Below are 19,769 nucleotides of genomic sequence, written 5' to 3'. Positions count from 1 at the left end.
TATAAGTCATGTTTATTTGGAATTCTGCAGCCTAAAAATAAAAATATTTTGGTGTTCATTTGAATTTTCACTTTTAGTCTGTGCTGCTTCCTGTTCATTTCTTGGGATAAGGTAGTTGGTAGATCTTGACATGCACTGGATGTGTCAGGCAGTGATCCATAAGTATGGGAAGCCTGAAGTTATCTGTAGATCTTGTAAATCTGCACTGCACTGTTAACCTTTTTTTTAAATTGTTCCAGCAGCTTTTGCATGGAGGCAGTGCTGACTGCTCTACTGACCTGCTGTGACCTCAGACAGTGTTTTACTCTGTAGAGCCTCTTCCCCCTCCCACCCATTCTGCCTTACCTGTGTAAACTCTTGGGGTTTGGAAAGAGATTACTTGATTTTAGCTGGAAGTTATTGTTTAGGTTAGATTGAAAAGTGAAATTCTGTGGTGTGTGTGGGGCAGCTTGGTTTGTCAGGAGGCATCCATCTAAGCTTGAAATTCCCCCATGGACTGTGCGGGCAGGATGGGGCTCATTTGGTGTGTTGCAAGGAGTCTGCCTTTTCAGGAGCTGCAGAAATACAAATTATTGTCTGCCATCCCAAAAGGAATCCTGCTAGCCCCTAGCACTGCTTCTGTAACAGCAGTTGCATTGGGGAAGAATGTGACCACACTAGAAATTGTGCCACGATAATTTTAGTTAGCAGGTATCAAATACTGCTATTGCAGCTGCAATGCAGCCAGAACCTAGAGGAAACTTAACAGTTAAAATCAGACTGTTTTAAGAAGTTACATCCACATGGCTTTGGATACCATTCATTAGTTTCTTTTTTAATGTGCACTACGCAGCACTGATTAACGACTTGCAGTAGATGTGTGCAGCTTTTTTTTTCCCAACAGTTTCACATAGCAGATTAAAAACTTACAGAAGAGCTGCGGGAGCTTAACTGACGTACAGTTCAGAACACTTTGTGTGTGACTCGCTGTAAAGTTTGGCATGATATATCTGAAGCTTAGAAATTAACATGTCCAATACCATTTTGCTTAAATTTGGCAATAGGGTGTAATGTAACTAAAAAGAATATATGTCAAAAACTTTTAAAAGCAAGTTCCTTTATTAAAACAGAGCAGATTAAATACTTTTTTACATTCGCACTCCTCTAAATTTACTATCAGAGTAGCAAATGTGTGCTGTTCCTATGTCCAGAAACAGGCAATAATTGGTATTATGCAGCTAGGTATGAAAAATATTAATCTCTTTGGATTAACAAATTCAGTACATTATTATTTTTTGGAAAGTTTTCATTAAAAAGTAATCATGAGAAAGGTTTCAGTGATTTCACACTGATTGACTGTTACTGGCGCAACCCACCAAACAGAACAATAAATTGTAAAAAATATTGCGTACAATTGGATGTGTCTTAAAATGCAAAATTTCAGACTCCCAGGCATCAGTTTTCCTATCTCTACCAAGTCATGCTCAAGCCTCAAGGCCAACAAATTTAGTGCTCTCTTTTCAGAAGCACTAAGAAACATTGCTACCACCAGCAGCGGTTGCTTGCCCAGTTAAGTATTGACCTCCTACGGAATGGGCTCAGAATGCTCTCTGTTGTTGCCTAAATTGGTGGCTCTGTGCCTACCCAACACTCATTTCTGAGCTTAGGTTTCTAACAAGTCAGTCAACTCAGTCATGAAACAGGACTGGTAGCTTAGTCAACATATTAAGAACTGTTTAGTCTTCTCTGCTTTATTTTAAAAAAAAGTGGCAGCTGTCAAACTGTAGAATTTCCTGTGGATGGCTTTTCTAGCTCCTCCAGAAAGGAACAGTAGCTTTCAATATTCCTGCATGATTTCTCTTTAACTAAATTTGATTTTTTTTCTTTTCTTTTGGTCCTTCATAGCCTCTCATCCTCTTGTCTGGTTTACTGGTAATAAGCAGGGGTACCTGCTGACATCACCTGCTTTTTCTAAACAGTTGCATGCATTTATCCTCTCCTCCTCCTTTTTGCACAAAAGGCAAGCTAAAAGGCTGGTTTGGTGAGAGGCAGCAGCAAGGTTGGATTCCTAGCTGTCCATCTCAAATGAGGGTCCAGCTCACAAAAGTTAAAAGTGTGTCAAACCCTGTCTGCCTGGGTTTAAATGTCCTGCGTGTTTCAGTTGTCCTCACTGAACTTGAGATCATTCTTTGGACTCTTGAGTCTGCAGAAGGCTTAAAAAATGTTTGAAGCTCATGTCATCCGTCACGCTATCAATTTACTGTAGAAGGACTGGGAACGTTTGAAGGCTCAAGTTAGCTTCTGTCACAGAAAAAGCAGCCTGATGAGTTTGGTTTTACTGTGTGGGCAACTTTTGCTCTTTTCCTGCATGCTAGCTTTTGTAGCCTCTCTGTGTTTTAGAATTACACGTGTGGTACTGGAGTCCTTTCATGCTTATTCAGTCACTTTGGGGGTTTCATAGTATAACGATGTCATGTAAGTACTTGGGGGAAACATATCTCTGAGAAATAACTACAAGTGGGACAACTGGTAGCATTACACCATCTAAAGATCTCCTGAATGACTCCTGTATTGGCAAGCTAAAAGTTTGGTTTCTGTTACTCCTCAGAACCACAAACCTTTTTCCCTTCTGCTTTTCCCATCATTCACACAGTCATCTATGCTACAGCTTAACAATGTTGCTAAAATTTATTTGAAACATAGACTGACACATTTAAGTTGTAAAAAAAATTAAATTAAATTAATAGGTGGTATAAACTGGAGATTAATGGATAATTTTGTTATACGTTTCTCTGGTAAAACGTACAGTGGAGAGTCCAAAATTGGAAGATGCTATTTTAAAGTTCCTGTCAGCCATTGTGATAGTTGATGGCCGAAATTGTCTTTCATTTTTATTTCTTAAGTCTTCCCATTCATTTTTCTTTAGAGCAATGCTGGGGCTTTGTTAGTAGCAGCTAGAATTCCAGCAAGTCAGTCTTTGGTATTAAGAATAGAGTGGGAGTGGAATGCATTTATGTTGTAACAGAATAATAACATTTTCCTCAGAGAAATTGAAAGGGCTTGTTGAGACTTTTCTATAACACATTTCTGTCAGAAGCTGTAGAAAGGCATTGTATTTGTGCTTCAATATGCTAAATAAGAGGTATTTTAGACTTAAGAATGTTATGTTTCACTTGATTAGCCTAATAGTTGCATCTACAGTTACAAGGTGCATTAGCTTTCAGTGTTGTATAATAGGACTGGCAGCATGGTGTCCCAAAAACTGTAATTGCGTGGGCTGCTGAACAGTTGTAGAGAAAGCTGCACAAAAATTCTATTCTAGACAGAATTTTTTCATTTTGAAATTAATTTCACAACAAATTCACAGTTGGATGCCACTGCTTGTATTTCCAGTGAATAATACTCCAGAAAAGTAATACTTTGCTTCAGCAAAGCCTGCCACAAACAGTACAATGATATAAATCAGAAATGGGATATTTTTTAATTGTAACTTTTAAAAAAATAGTACAGTTATTAACTATGCCTGCAGGTCCTGACATTCTGATGTGTTTGGCTTTGTCTCCACATCCAAAAATTAAATCCTTCACAAATAAGATTAAAGGAAGGGCTGGGGGGAAATGCCCTTTATACGTAAGTTCTATTTGTGGTAGGAAACTGACCCCCCCAACAGCAATGATTGTCATAAAACTACATCTTTCATAGCTTAATTAGAACAAACCTTTACATGGAGACTTTTGATTTCCAGCATAACTTCACTGATGGTCATTTCATTTATACCTTTATTTCTTTCTTTCTTGTGCCTATGTTGTTCTTCACCTTGCCCTATTCTCCTTTCTTTCCCTGTCTGGTTCCACTAACTGGCATTTTTAGAGTGCAATTGCATGTTCTTTCTGTCTTCGGCTTGTTTAGCTTACCAAGACAAGGTCTTCCAGGTTGTTAAATGCTGCAATTAAGGCAACTGCAGTTTCATATACCTGGACTGTCTCTAAACTGCATAGCTTTGCACAGTGTGTGCTGAATTATTTGCTCTTAAATTGTAAAACCTGTCGAAGAAATTGAGGAAATATTTGTGCTGGTACTGAGCTGCCTGATCCTGCAGTCACTGCAGGACTGAGCCTGCTATGAAAGGTCAGGAACACCTAATTATTTCTTGCAATCCTAGTAGCACTTACCTCCTTTAAGTTCTTAGCTCACCCATTCGTCCTTGTGTGTGGTACAAGGATGGAAGATAAAATATGTCTGCTTATGCCCTTTCACTGAGGTTTAAGTTAACAATTTTATCATGCAGCTGGGATAGGCTAATAATATGCAATACTAACATATTCTCACTTCATTTTTACCATAGCTTCCTTCCATTCCATTTACTGAATTGATTCTGAGTTTTGACATAAATAACAATTTTACCTTAGCTGAGAACCATCAGACAGTGGTGTTCAATACCTGGCACTAATGTTGCTGATACTAGTATTTCATGCTTTCAGAAATAAATAGTACTTAGTTATAGCAGTGATGGCAACTTGGTAACTAACTCTTCATGAAATATGTTATGGAAAGTTTCTGCAGATACAGTGATAGGCAGCTTCTACTAGCTCAGTCAAAAGCTGTTTAATTTGGGTGCCTACAGCAGCAGACAGAATTAGCAGTTCCTACCCTGAGCCAAGTTGCACGAATGCATGAGAAGAGGCTCACTACCTCGGGGGTTTAGGTGGGATAGGTGGGAAATGAGGATTCTTCCTTGGAACCACATCACCCTCTTACACAACCCACTTCAGTCTCTATCCACTTGGGCTTTTCATTCACTCTCCTTGGTAACACTTCTTCCCAGCTCAGCCTGCTGGCAACCTCTGCAGGAGACACACGTGCCCTCTCTGTTTGACCTGGCAGCCCCCTCTCTGTATTTTCCCCACTGCTCCCCAGCTGTAGCAGGGTTTGAGTGAGATACTTCATTAGGGAACACTCAGTTGGGCCAAAGAAATGCTTCTTATGTCACAACTGAAATTTTGATTGACTAAGCAGTGCTCAGGTATCCCTAGAGAAGGGAGACTGTCAAAGTCTTGTGCAGCATTTGTGCAAAAGTAAAATCACAGTTTCCACATGAAAGATCCTACTGTCACAAGATGAGGCTGGTAGGCAGCCAAAAGCTGAATACCACATAGGTTTGCAGACCAAAAGCAACACTTTACAACCTGAGGATAACTGCAAACCAGCTCCCAAATTCACCCTGTATCTCTTGATAGGATATGCAGAACAGACCATCATTCAATGTCTGATCAAGTTGTATTTGTTTCTGGGGTGTGATAGAAATTTTGACCTCTGTGATACGAAGTGTGCAGAGGATTTCAATGGGGGCAGAGTGATGTAAAAGAAGGAAAACACTACAAGAGGAAAAAGGAAGGGGGTGTTGCATTTCCACATATACCTGTGATCTTTTGGTGTGGTTCAAGTATTGGTGTGTAACATTATTGCTTTGTTTTGCAAGGTTACAGGGCAGGAGAAAAAAGTCAGTTTCATAAAATTTCTGGTGTTGCTTTATTCCTCCCTCACTTCCTTGCTAAGATGAAAGAAATTTTAAGTTTGCAAGCTGGTACACAATACTGTATGACTTGTCTTTGGGTTAATTTAAACATAAAAATCTACTGAAATTTTCAAGGGGAAGAATAAAGGTGTAAAGAGAAAAGGCACTAGAGATGTATTGGAATGTGTGGAGAAAGACTTGTAGTTTTCTGACGTCTAGGCTGTATTCCATTGCATATCCTAGATGTTTGTTCCTCATGCAAGACAGTCCTGTGCTGTCAAGGACAGGTCATCCCTGTGTCCTTCTTTTATAAAAATTCTATCCATAATTGTCTAACAAAGAAAAAGGGTCACCTTTTTAGATCTTGAGGCAAGTTTTGGGATCAGTGGTTAAAAATATGAGCATGACTGAGGTGGCAGTGGTGAGGTACTACTCTTCTCACAGAATAGCTCATTTTTATGATCTCGGGTAACCCCTTTTAAAGCAGTTTTTTGTAGCAGGACTATGTTTCTGCATTGGTGTTATCTGAGGAAAGGTGGAGCAAGTAAGATGAACTGATTAAAGGTTCACTTTGTATTTTTTATAGCATTAGCCTTAATCACATTGTGATCTCTGAGCTGTATGATCTCACCAGTCTTTGTCCATGATTCTTGTATTTTACTGTCCATTGAATATATTGAAGGGAGGGATGGGGTCATTGCACTTTCTCTGATTCATGGTAGACTAATCAAAAGCAGAAGTTGAGGTCATGTGGATCCCTAACCCTCTCACATTACTTTGTTTCTACTTACAGCATTTATACATATCCTAAACAGTTGAATGCTTTCTAATTTTCTTTTGCCTACAGAGTAAAGTGGCCATTAAAATAAGTGAGGCAATTTTAGATTTTTGCCTATTTTAAATCTTAGACAACTGGAATACAGGCTGGGAAAGTTACAGAATTACAGCAGCAGAGAGTACTAAGAGCCTGTCCTAACTAAAGCACATGCTGCTGGATGTTCTGTTTAGAATTCACTTCTTAGTGTAAATTGACAAGTGTTTCATAAGCCTGGCAAGAAAATGCTTATTTGACTTCTCCACCTTCCCCAAAAGGAAATTTCTACTAAGTCATGACATCTCCTATAAACTGCCATGAGTAATATATTCTGAACCGCTTTCAGATAAACAGGAGACCTTGCTATTCCTATCTGTAATAATTCACAGATAGAGAAGCTGATAAAATAGTAAGATCTTGAAGACTGCTATACAAACAAAACCTCTTGACTTTGTTCTTTAGAACTTATCAAACTGTGGTGCATATTCTGTGCACGGTGTGTATATTCTAGCAAAGCATCCAGAATGTATTCTTTAATAATGCTAGTTTTTTCTTAAATTGCAAACTTGGTGAAATTATCTTGCTAGAGAGGAGAATACTAAAAGAGGAACCTACTGGCTTTTTTTAACCTTCTGCTGTAAGGAAATGTGCCTTTCTCCATTTGATTTGAAAAAGGAAATAGTCTGGTGGTGTGGCTGTGGAACTTTCTCTTTCTGTCTCTGATTGCAAAAGTAGTAGTAAAAAATGAAAATAAAAAGTACAGTATTGAACAGCAGAATATTATGGTGTTGTTGAGACAACAGAATGAAAGCAATTATTTTGTTTCTCTTGTTTCAGGCGTCAGAAACTACTTGAAAGAAGCTTTAGTGAATATCATTGCTGTGCATGCAGAGGTGAGGAGAAATTTCATTTAATGCTTATATTCATATGATTTCAGTGTACTTTTGCTGATAAATCCCAGATTTTTTTTTTATTGAAGTGTCTTTGTTATAGATGTGTTCAAATTAGGTTTAGCCAACCTGTGGTACAACTGATAACTTTTTTTATGGGCAGGAGATGAGTAGTTCCTGTTTATCCACTCTAACACTCCATTACACCTTTTCGTCTCCATTATCTGATAAAGAGGAAAGCCAAATGCTAAAGTCAAATTCCCCCTTTCCATGCAGATAATATATAGAGATATAGCTAGTTATGATGCTCTCTTTCTGTTATTATTTTCCAAAACATCTGTAAATTAGCTTCTGTTTCACCTTGAAAGAAATGTTCAACACAAGCCACTCAGAGTGAAAAGCCAATATATGTCAGTCTTCTACATACAATGGAAATAGGAAGACTAAAGGGTCTTTGTAAGCACAAATACTGCTTGAAATACCTAAGTAGGTAATGGCTACCTAGGCTAGCGAATGTATGTTAAAACATTGCTTGTAACATAATAAGATCAGAGGGGCTTCAATTATTTAGCCTTTTGGGATTGGATGCAGGAATTTTCTATTATTCTTTAAGTTAGAGCCTACATTTTACATAATCACTCCTAATCATCAGGAGTGTTAACAGATGACTGTTGCTCCTGGTAGAAGCATTGGTAGTAATATTACTCTTATCTTCCAAAATACCACAAGTATGGCTGCTCTAACTTTTCCCTGTAATTAAAATAAGATTCACTTGAGACTTTTACTTTTCTTATTCCTTCTTAAATTACAAGGATTCATATAAATTAAAATATTTTCAGGAACTTCAAATTTGACTTGCAGTATTTTTGATACTGTTTCAGTGTTACATTATAGCAGAAGCATTTTCACAGAAGCATTGTGATTTTACCAAATGCTTCCAAATGAGGGAATAAGAAACACTAAAAACATACACCAACATAATACAAATTTTTAATATTGCTTTTCAGTGCAGTGGAAATTGATTAAAATGGAAATTAGAGGTTTTGCTTTTAAAAATTTAAAGTAATTTGTGACTTATTCGGCTAGGCTTGTAAACATGCATACTTGTTAAAATGCTGCAGCAGAAAGGTGCATTGCTGTGCTCTCTTAATTGAGACCGATACTGATGCTGGCCTAAATATACAGAAATATGAGAAGGTGTGTCAAGACGAAACTCCCATTTCCACTGGTGAAATTCTGTTAAGCTGGGTCAGGTTTAAGTTTAGTTAGCAAGGCAGCAAGTTTCTGTATTTTGAAACAGCAAAAATTAAACCATCAGATGAACAGCAAGGATAGACTGAAATGGAAAGAAAATTTTTTCTCTACCTTTGAATTCAAATTTAGCTGAAATCAAAATAAGGGCTTCTTATTGCAAATTTGTGATGATTCACCCTTGCTGACAATTATTTTTCCTGGATTCTGTAAAGTAACTTCAAGAATGCTCATTGCAGGCAGAAATATTCTGTTCTCAGTAGATCATGTTCAGTAGGGCATGTTCCTGGTATGTTTATGTTGAATTGATCAGCAGTGTTTGGTGCTGAGAAAAATGACCCCTTTCCAGCACTGGTAACAGCTGGTAGCTGACATTTATGGGGTCAGTGTACTTGGCCTGTGGTGCAGACCTGCCTTTTGGAATGGTCAGCCTTATGGGATGCCTGCTACACAATTCTTTTTTTAAATCACTGAAAACTGTAGGAATCTTTCTTTATTTGTTTCTTTTTCCTTGTTGATTTTCACACATATGTATTAATATCTTCTGTCAGTTAGTAAGTTTCTTGTCAGACATGGGATCTAAACTTTGCGTAAAAGCAAAGGTATTCTAGCAAAACAATCCACTACCTAATTCTTTAGAATATTTCAAAGCAGAAACTGGGGAAATGTTTCAAAACTTTATACATCTCATTTTCATTCTTGTACCACTCTAGTCACGTACTTAAGCTTACATACACCACTCCAGCTTCAGGTGTCATCTTCCCTATGCAGTTCAATGCAGCTTTACCATCACCTTTAAGCTTTGACATAAGTTTGGTGTGTCTAACCTATAATCTCACTTCCTCCTATATTCCAACCTCTTGGCCTACATTTTCCTGAATTCATTATAGAAAAATCATACTTGCCTTTTTTTAAATCCACAACAATTTCTCACTTCTGTAAAGCTCCCTTTAAGGAAGATTAGTCTCTTCATACTTTGTTTCAAGCATATATTTAATAACTTCGTGTTGCATTTGCTATTCTGAATATGCCACTTTTAAAAGTTATACAAATAATCGTTAAAAAGGATTGTCTTGATGCATGGGAAAACAAGGTTTAATTTATTTTTTTTTTTTGCCAGGGACCAAATAAATGGCAGCAGTGGCAGAGTCTAAATGAAAATCTATTGACACCCTCATGTTTGCACAGGCTGGCATATGTTTATCTCTGCCACAGAGTATAACAGCACTAGCCATTCAACCATGGTCAAATATAAAGGAGTCTAGAAGAAATAGCAAAATATATGGGTAGAAAGTGGCTGAATGTGTAACTGTCAGACACACAATTCTGAATCAAAGGTGCTATCTACAAGACAGCAGTCTATCTACAGCAGCCTGACTACCTGCATCCATCAGCCAAAAGCACATATTTTGAAGTTTAGCTGCCTTTTGGTATACCAGGAAGGTTATCACAAATCACATAGCCAAATTTACTGTTAACAGAGGGGATTGGTTGAAGTGCAGGGCAAGCATCATAAGACATCCTTCATATTCTAGTTTCTTTTGAACTATTGGAATGTTGATAAAAATGAAGGAGACCTTTCAATCAAAGAGGTTCATGTTTTTTATTGAAATGTTAGTATTGAAAGTATTTTTGTTAATGCAGGTGTTGTGCTCATGGTTCTTTTCATTAAACTTAGGTGTTTACCATTTCCAAAGAATTAGTTCCTCGGGTAATGTCAAGGGTTGTAGAAGCAGTCTCTGAAGAGCTGAGTCGACTGATGCAGTGTGTTTCATCCTTCAGCAAAAATGGAGCTTTACAGGTACCTGACTACTTTGTACTGTCAAATATCTGAATCTAGAAAACTGAGAATAATTGACAGGTTATAATCTGGGTATTTGTTTGATTTATTGTAGCAGTGAAAGCAAGGAGATAAAAAGGATTATTTTACAACCTATTCCAGATTTATGGATGAATACCCTTTGAGATACTGATTCTTGGGTTTATTATATTTTAGGGTTATCTTTGTATTAGACAGCATTAAAAGGCTACGTGTATTCTATGAGATAAAAAACATCATAATGGTATATTTCTGAAATGTTGTCAAATACTCTCTTTGGCCTGACAAAAAAAATCACTTTAAAAGAAAAAAACAATGTAGTGATATTTTGAGATTTAAAAATCACTAAAACAGACTTTGCAGGGCTAGTCATTTGTTTGTTTTACTCTCTCTAAAATACCATGTTGTTGTAACATGGGCAGAATAGTTTTGCTGTCTTGTTAGGCTTTATTTACAGCTGGATTGGTAGTTGTACGTGCTATTGGGTAAGCTTTAAAGGACTCTAAGAAAAACACCTTTTTATTAAAAAAAAGCCTTTGAGTCAGATTGCTATGTCTGTAACAGAAAAAGAGCAAACTCCCTATTTTCATTGTACATTAACATCATGTACAATGATTCATTGTACATGTACATCATTCTTGTATTATGATGGAAAAATAGTATCCAGTGGTAAGCCTTGTTTTCCAGTTGCTGCTAGTAATGGCATTGGACAAAGAATTAGTGTAGGAAGATCGCAGCCAAGTTATTGACTCCATATTTAAACCAAATCCATGAAGAACAACAAAGCTATGCCTGTATCCCTTTTGTCTGGTTAAACAACCCACTGTAGGGATTTGCTGCCTAAGCCTGTAATTGAAAGGCTTTTCTCTCCTTACTGTAAGTTTGTCATTCATGGTTATTTTCTTTTCCTCTGAACATGGAAAATCCTGTCTGATGACAGCGGCAGCATGAGAGTCATCCAAGCCTTGTTAGGCTGAAAAAAATTCTCATTCAAGTTTCACTCTGTATTCCCACATCCCATGACCCCCAGTTTCGCAGGGCTCACCCTTCCACCAGGTTTACTTAGGTTGTGGTACCTCCTAAAATGCCAAAAAGACTCCAGAATCTTAGGCGTAGGACTTCAAAAAGTCCACATGTCCTGAGCATGGAGCATTATACCAAAAGAGGTAAAATATTGTGTGTTGAGAAAAGCATTTCTTAAGAGTATAAAATATGGAGTGTCTATGTTATATTTTGTGCCAGAAAGTTCTGGCTCTAAAAAAGCATAAATTTTACCTGACTTCCTACCTAGAGGATGGATGAGGGAGATACTTAAAAGCCAAAGGCTTCCATTAGAAGTGGAATTAGTTGCTGTGTTGCATTTTTTAAAGTTTTGTTTTGGAAAATAAATGCTGTATGTAAATGTGGATCAGTTACTGTAATGTCTAACTGGATTAAATTTCATATTTATGCTTAGAAGAACAGAGTGTTAATTTTTATGAAGTTCACTTTGTATTTTTAAATGAAATTATTTCATGGTCTCTTGCAGAATGTTTCTATCTCATATAAAAGTTGTGATGATAATGATTGCTTTTCAAAGACCAATCAAGAGTTCACAAAGTTAATCTGTGAGTTCAGTCTCCTCCACAGTTTGCCTAAGTGAAAATTTTTTAATACCTGGGCACACAGTACAGTTCAGGAATAAAATCCCCAAGCTCTTGTGCCCACCAGGTGACACAAAAAGAAACAAAGTACAATAATTCTACTTCCTCATCTGATGGAAAAAAATAAATTCACCGGAAGAACCAAGCACAAAATGTGTATTGACAGATTTTTTGTACTTTTGTGTTTCCTTTCTTCCTGGCTAAGCAGTGCTGTGAGAAGTTAAGCTCACTGTATTTAAGTTTTCTAAAAAGGAAAAAAAAGTTGCATCTTTCTATCATAGTACAGAAAAGGTGAAACAGAATTGAAAATTTGTTACTGTTACTGAGAGACAAACCAGTGTTTTTTGACTACTACACAGTGACCATGTAAACAGTTTGACTTGAATCATAAGTATGAAATGGTTCCTTTGAGCAGTCTCCTGAAAGAGTAGCATGGCAACAAAGAATACAGGAAATAAACTGTTAAATGCCAAGGCTGCTTACAAGGGCAGTGTGCAATAGTATTTGCTTCTCAAGAAGGTGAAGCTTTGGGATACTTGTATATACTTGGTGAAAGGACATTGTATCATTGTTTCAATATTCTTATTTCTGTCTTTAGGCAAAACTTGAAATCTGTGCTTTGAGGGATACGGTGGCCATATACCTAACACCTGAAAGCAAGTAAGTTATGCTGTAATGTCACTTTTTGCAGTGTAATGGAACCATTGGTAAACATGCAAAAACACATAATGTAAATTTAGAATGAAGGAATTTTGCTTCAAATAGAATGTGTGATCTACTGTGTAAATATACAAAAAACAGATTTTATCAGTTGATAGCAAGATTTTATCAGATGAAAGAAAATAGTTACTTTTTTGTTGTTTTTGACTTGGACTTTTAGACACAAACTAATATTTGCCATCAAAAACAAATTGTAAAACTTTTTAACAGCAGTAGAGCTGGTGAGGATAACTATGCTAAAGCCAGACAGAAGCAGAACTTGATTAGTTTTATCCAATTTTTCACAGCAATCTCATAAAACATAAAACAAATAACCTGCCAGATCCATCAGAGAGTCTAGAGATTCATATACTGGCAGGGTTTCCTTATAGGGATATGGAGAATTAGGGCTTTCCATAGCCTTACATAATACCCTGCTCCTTCTCCACACACCTAATCAGGGAAAAGGAATTCAGCCTCACACTGTCTCCTAGAATCAACACCTCCAAAAGGCTTTCAGCAATTTATCATTCCTCACTGAGGCAAGACCAAAGATAAATTAATACACATTAATATAAAGGGAGAAGGAAAAGCATTAGCACCATCAATGGTTGATGCAGCCAAGGCATGTAAAAACAGGCTATGATAGCTCTCAGCAGTTTTGAGTAAAGCTGATTGATTTAAATTTCTAGGTGATTATGGTGGGGATTGGATGCAGGCAGATTCATTCGTTATTATAATTACCTTCACTTCTTTTAAGATTGGCACTACATGTCCCTGCAGGTGATAATTTGGTCATCTTACCTAATCAACAGTTTTGTAGGAGACATTGCAGTCTTAATGTGTCTTCATAGAGTCACACATAGTGTCCACTGGTATCACTGAATTCCAATTCAGAGTACTCACTTGCCTATTCTGATAGTGATAAGACCTCTATAAGAAAAACTACTAAAACAAAACTACTTGGCACTGGCTCAAACCCATTGTAATAATTTTCATAGGCACCCTTCTGTAAGGCAGAATGCAGTGGTCTGTTTGCTAAGCACAGAGAGACAAAAATCAATGTTTTATCTGTTCTTCATACACTGATGGTCACTTAGTTTTAGGCAGAAGTCAGGCTGGCCACTACCTGTTAATTTTTGAACAATCCAGGATGTGACAGTCTTCAGTGAGCTGCTGATTTAACATTTCCTGTTGCTGTATGATGTACAAGCATGTATCTTGACATCAATGTCAAGATACATGCTTGGCCCCGTGACTATTTTATGTTCAATTTGCACATGAATGCCAGGTCTCAGGTAAATATTTTGTCTATTTATTGAAAAAAAGAATGGATAAAATATAGCATCTCTCCATAGGATTTATAGACAGAAACTGCTGAGTAAATACTGAGTCTTGTACTAGCAGAATGTGAGTATTTTTGTTTTCCTTGCAGATCAAGCTTTAAGCAAGCTTTGGAAGCCTTGCCTCAGCTCTCAAGTGGAACTGACAGAAAGTGAGTACAATGCACCTTCTTGTTTCCTTTATGGTCTTTGGAGCCGTTGCTTTTTACTCTTGTAAGAAAACTTTATTATAAAAGGCTTAACTTCCACTATATTTGACCCTTCTGAATTACAGAGCAGAAGCCTTTTTGGACAGAGTCAAGAACAAGCTCGGTCCCTGCCTTGTTCATGGCCCGTTAAATTACCCAGAGGAGCCAATGGCTTTGTGACATATCCTTCTTATCCATCCTAGTCTTATCAGTTCAGTGTAGCTTTGTATTTTTCTTGTAGTATCAGTGTATTTCAGCCTTCATTGTGAATTTTAGGGTTTCTTGGAGTTCCATTGTTTTGTTTTACTGAAGTTAGTAGCAATTTAAAAAATGTCCAAGAACAAAGTTCAATTTTTGCAAGCTGATGTACGGGAAACTCATAAAACTGGCATATTTCCTTTCAAAAACAAATTAGGAGGGTCTGTGGCTCTTTTTTAACATCAGAAGGAGGAATTTTGGATTCTTCTTTTCCACCGCGATGAACTTTGACAAATAGTTTGCTTTGCTGTGTTCAGCCTGGTATTTGGTAGTCTATTTTACAACCACAGCATAATAAAGAGTAAAACTAGGTCAGATTTGTAATAAGTAGAGTAGTGTTAGTGTAGATGGTTTAAACTAGAGATTGGTTTCATTGTACTTTCCTGCATCAAATTAGTTTGTGCTTAGCAGTGAGAATTTAGAATATTGTATAGACACATGAAGAGACTATGCAGCTCATGGTCTGTGGTCTGTGCCTTCTTCCAGATAGCCTCTGTCTATGTAGTCAAACCTGGTCTTCTCTAGCCACAACAAATCTCAAGATACCTCTTCATCTTACTTAGTTCTTAGGCTTTATTAAAGTTAAAAATCAGTAAGGAGAGATCTTTTAACTCAAATTTTCCAAAACACCTGTAGAATTTTTTTTTTTCACTTAGTCACAAGCATCTGAGCTTCATGAGACAAGCGAAAATCAAGAACTGCATCATTATTACATCTGCCTCAGTGTTTTGAGCCCCAGACAGTGCAGAACTTGTTCTGTTTCCCAGGTCACTACATGGCAATTGTCATTGTTCCGGGCAGTTCATTATAATCTACGTGTATTTGTGTAAAAAAACACATTTGTGCTCTGAGAGCTGTTTGTGTGTGTTCATTCATAATGACTACTATGATGCTAAATGATTAATGTGGATATTATTATTTTCCAGAGGTAATCTGCTGAGGAAGCAGATACTGATTTTTTTTTTTGTTTAAATCGCTATTCTTGGGATAGTTTGGTTTTTTTTAGCACACAGTGTTAAAAAGTGGGGGTTTTTTCTGTTATTGGCTGTTCAGTAATGCAGCATGCCAAAAAGTTCAGGTGATACATGTCTGCCCTATATGGCTTGCTTTTGAAATAGGGCAGAAAGTTCCAAGACAACATTATTCCCTAGATTAAGGAGAAAATAAAACACCCAGCCAAGACTGTAAAATAACTTAATGCATGTCCAGTGTTACAGTCAATATTTTCTACAACAGGCCCATCAACACCATTGCTCCTACATTTATAGTTTGTGGATTATAATAAATACTATCCACTGCACCAGGTACTTTCTCGACAGCTGGGTAGATGCATTAACTATCATTATGCCCCCAAATGAACTCATACACAGTTTATCTGTTAGGGACAAAACAACATGATTGTAGTGAATTAATGTTTCTCCTAGAACAGTCATAATATCTCTGATCTTTCAGTTGTAATAGTTAAGAGAAATATAGAAATACCTTCCAAAGACAAGGCCAAGAACCGAAATTTCCAATTCAGCTACACAAGTAAAGCAGACAGTGTACCTGAAGTCACAGACGGAATAATTAAAACTTGCAGTAATTGTTCCCTTTTCTAATCTTCTAAAGTTGTAACTATTTTCCCTTTACAGGTTACTAGAAGAGCTGCTAAACAAATTCAAAAGCAGCATGCACTTGCAGCTGACCTGTTTCCAAGCTTCTTCTTCAGCCATGATGAAAACATAGACAGCAACACAATGCAGACAAATGGGCTTAAGCATTGTGCATATTTTCTGAACTACTTCAATTCCTTTGAAAACCTAAAAAACTAAAAAGAATTCCACTGTAAAATAAATAGAGATACAGCTTTCTCAGTAATGTTGTGGGGTATCCTGCTGAGTAAAACTTGTGTTCCTACATACTTTGATAAAATGGTTTTCTGTCTACTGTATTGAAATTCTCTGTGGAGGGAATTAAGTCAATTTTGTTTACATACACTTGTTCATGAAGAAATATCCATAATTGTTCTGCAGTCTCAGTTTCACTTGTTAAAAATACATTGAAATGTATTTTTAGCAAATGTCAACTTAGATTTGAGTATTAGTCATGTTGTTCAGTGTATCAATCTTAATTTCTAGGTGTAGAGTGATACTGAAGAGACTGGAAGACACAAATTCTATAAACTATTGAAAAGTATGTATTAAGCATTCCCCCCCTAGAGCTGACTAATAAATATCCGGATACCATATTAAGTACACTGCTTTTTTTGCATTTAAAATGGTTATGTCTTTTTTTCTCATCTACAGTTTCTGTGTTTGGAAATCTGATTTCTTGGGGGGGAATTATTTTCTTATTTATTTTTAATTAAACATGTTGCTGCCTCTCGTGTTTCTCCCTTCTATTTGAGTATTGATAGTAGCCTTCACATCTGAAATCTGCTTTCATTGGCAATTAACAGAAAAGCACTCAGAGTTTTAAGATTAGTAGAAAAAATGTCCAGGTAAAATATTCTTTGGTGTTAAGAAGTTGAATAATTAATAGCTTCTCACATAATAAGGAGGAGCACAATACATCATTTCTTTTGCCTCTTCCTTCTTACTTTTCTTGTCTTTCCTTGCTCTTACAGGCTTACTACCATTGTTTTCCTCTTGTTAGTCAGTCCTCTTTACCTCTTTTCACTACTAGTTATAGGTTTTATAGGGGGGAAATAGGGATTCAGGAGAGAACAGTTTTGTGGCAGTTGTTTTTGGGGTAACAAGTGGGTTTCATTTTATAACTGATATCATGCTTGGAATTAAATAATGCAGTAATAATATATTCTTTCTGTAATTACAGTCATTTTGAGTAAATCATTTCAGGAATACTGCATAGTTTTCAAACAGTTTCTTAATGTCACTTCATTTATTCTGCCAGCTTGATTATGTGCTTTTAAAATGCAGCGTACAATTCCTATAATGTAATTTTGGAGAAAGTTTGATGCACATGTAGTTACTTGTTAAAAAGTTTTGTGTAAGTAGTAGCAGCATGTTGAATGGAAGTGTGAGACATCAAATATATGTTATTATCATTAGGTATCTGGAGCAATGTGGTTTTGTTAAGTGTCCATTCTGTGGTGGCCATAGTCTCAACTGCTGATATTAACTGAAATAGTCATCCAGTTCTGTGAAAGATTTCACTTCAAAATAATAAAATATTAAGAAATATGGTCAAAAGATCTTGAATTCCTCACTTTCCAAGAAATATTATTTCTTTGAATTTTGTAGTTTACAATTTCTGTGTTTGTGTCGGACATGTTCTAAGTATTGAAAACCTATTCTGTTGTCTGTACTGTCTGAACATGCATTTAGACATCTCTTTATTGTAAGATCATTCTTGTACTGATCTTTTACTACAGCAGCTTGTTGCTTGTCTTAAAAACCTAAAGTCAGACTTTCATGTAGGTGCTTCTCTGAAGTAACTTACACTTCAGAACATCACATTGACAGCAACAAGAAAAATGTGGAATCAATCAAAAAATTCCTTGAATCTCATCTGATATGAGTAAATGTTCATAGTCAAGTCAGAGCACTGCATTTGAATAAATCCTTTGTGGATTAAGGAACTCAGTGAGCATCATGCTGCAACAGGAGGTATTGGAATCCCTTTGCATGGAAGGGATGTTGGGACTGCTGAGGCTTCATAGCCAATGTACAGCAGGCTGCAGTTCCTCTGAAAAGAACATTACAAAAAACAAGAAGTGGTCAGTGTGGGTTTTGCAATAAAAAACTGTTAGAAGATACAATTAGGTTTAAAAATGGTTGTTGGAAGTGGGAAAAGACAGGGAGACCACACCATCAGTTACAGCGTGCAGAGAAGAAATGCAGCAAGGAAATCAAAGTAACAGAAGTGAAAGGCTCTGACATTTAAAGCAAGGTAAATGCTGAAAACAGTACAAGGAAAATAAAGTTAGTTATTACATGATCTTTGAACCTCTAGAAAGATCTAAAATTGATACGGACTGGGAAAAAATTGTCACTGAAATAAAAGCCTTGAGAGCTTTATTTCTTACATAAGTGAAAAATAGAGAGATTAATGAGGCTGTAAAATGTATCTGACTTAAAGTAAAGACTTACAGGAAAATTCAACCATAATACACTGTGTTGAGATATTCAGCCTCTGGAAATGTTGAGGCATTCTTCTATTACTGTATTTTGATATTTATTTTGAATAGTCATGAGTAGTTCAAGAGGTGGACAAAAAGGAAATAAAAAGTAAATGCTGCATTCAGTGTAATTAGGGAACAAGATAGAAAATATTTTAATCTCTCTGTAAAGTGATGGGAAAAATACATAAATATAAGGGAAAGTCATTGTATATCTTAATTGAATAGCTCAAATAAGTAGTGTAAAATAATGAAGAAATCCTGTTCCTTCTCACTCATAAAATGTATTTTTAATTGACATTCTTTAGAAATCATTTTTGAAATGTGATCGTAGTGTAACATTTGTTCAATTTTAACATTTTCCTATAGCTTTTTAAAAGCTCCTTGGTTTATTAATACAGAAAGAACCACAGTCCTGCTGATTTCAATGCCTATGCTGAATTTTAAGGATAAGAATAGACATGAGATGACTGAGGATCAGGCCTGTTGAATTTTGTGTGCTAAACCCTTGCATCTTCCCAGGACTCTGAGCAGTTTAATTTCACTGTGTGGCAACAGGAGGAAATAAGCAGCAGTTGTGCCTTGCATGGGGCTTTTGGCTGCTCCATAACGTGTGACTGTTGGCCTTGTAAAACAGGTCCAGTCTCTCAACCTTTGCCAAAGCTATTGCATCTCCCTGAAGAGAGAATACTTTATGGTGAAGAGGAGATTTGTTTTTGTTTTCTACCCAGGCAGCCTTTCGCCATCCAGAACCAAAAAACATTTCTGAAGAACTAGGATGTTTCCCTGCTCTATTGGTAAGTAGTGAGATACAGATGGAATAGGCCTATGTATGTTCAGGGGGGGAAAAAAATAAGAATTGATTGTTGATATGAAGGCAGAGGTAATGGCAATATTCTAAAAAATCATGATAGAAGAATTTCATGGAGCTCTTTCACTGCTGAGCCTGAGAAGGAAAACATCTCTTACGTGCAAAAGTCGAATACTTAGCTAAGCAATGCCCTAAGAAATTTATCTTAAAAGTATGCACAAACTCAACTCCTTTTTAATATTGAATGTATTGAAATCCAACTCATCTGTAATGTTGAAGGTACTGATAGGCATTTTCTGTTTCTAATCTAAGAGAAGGTAGAAGATTGCAGTTTCCTAGATACAGTTTTGGCCCCATGAAGAAGGAAGCTTCAAGAATCTTTTGCCATGGTTACCATAATCATCAGAGACAGTCCTGCACAGGGGATTTATACTTC

The 19,769-nt window shown here is 36.6% G+C and overlaps 1 protein-coding gene across 1 annotated transcript in view; it reads left to right on the top strand.

Moving 5' to 3' along the window:
- The window catches only part of EXOC2 (exocyst complex component 2), a 125,263-nt gene extending 108,931 nt beyond the window's left edge, over positions 1 to 16,332 (top strand). The window contains exons 24-28 of the mRNA XM_021544771.2: positions 7,146 to 7,201; positions 10,128 to 10,250; positions 12,510 to 12,571; positions 14,046 to 14,105; positions 16,034 to 16,332. Coding sequence (XP_021400446.1) covers positions 7,146 to 7,201; positions 10,128 to 10,250; positions 12,510 to 12,571; positions 14,046 to 14,105; positions 16,034 to 16,127 — 395 coding nt within the window. The 3' untranslated portion in view covers positions 16,128 to 16,332. The remainder of the gene's footprint in view (positions 1 to 7,145; positions 7,202 to 10,127; positions 10,251 to 12,509; positions 12,572 to 14,045; positions 14,106 to 16,033) is intronic.
- The last annotated feature ends 3,437 nt before the right edge of the window (positions 16,333 to 19,769 follow it).

This window comes from Lonchura striata, chromosome 1 (assembly GCF_046129695.1).
Source record: "Lonchura striata isolate bLonStr1 chromosome 1, bLonStr1.mat, whole genome shotgun sequence".
Taxonomy (NCBI): domain Eukaryota; kingdom Metazoa; phylum Chordata; class Aves; order Passeriformes; family Estrildidae; genus Lonchura; species Lonchura striata.
This window is presented reverse-complemented; position numbering and strand designations above follow the sequence as displayed.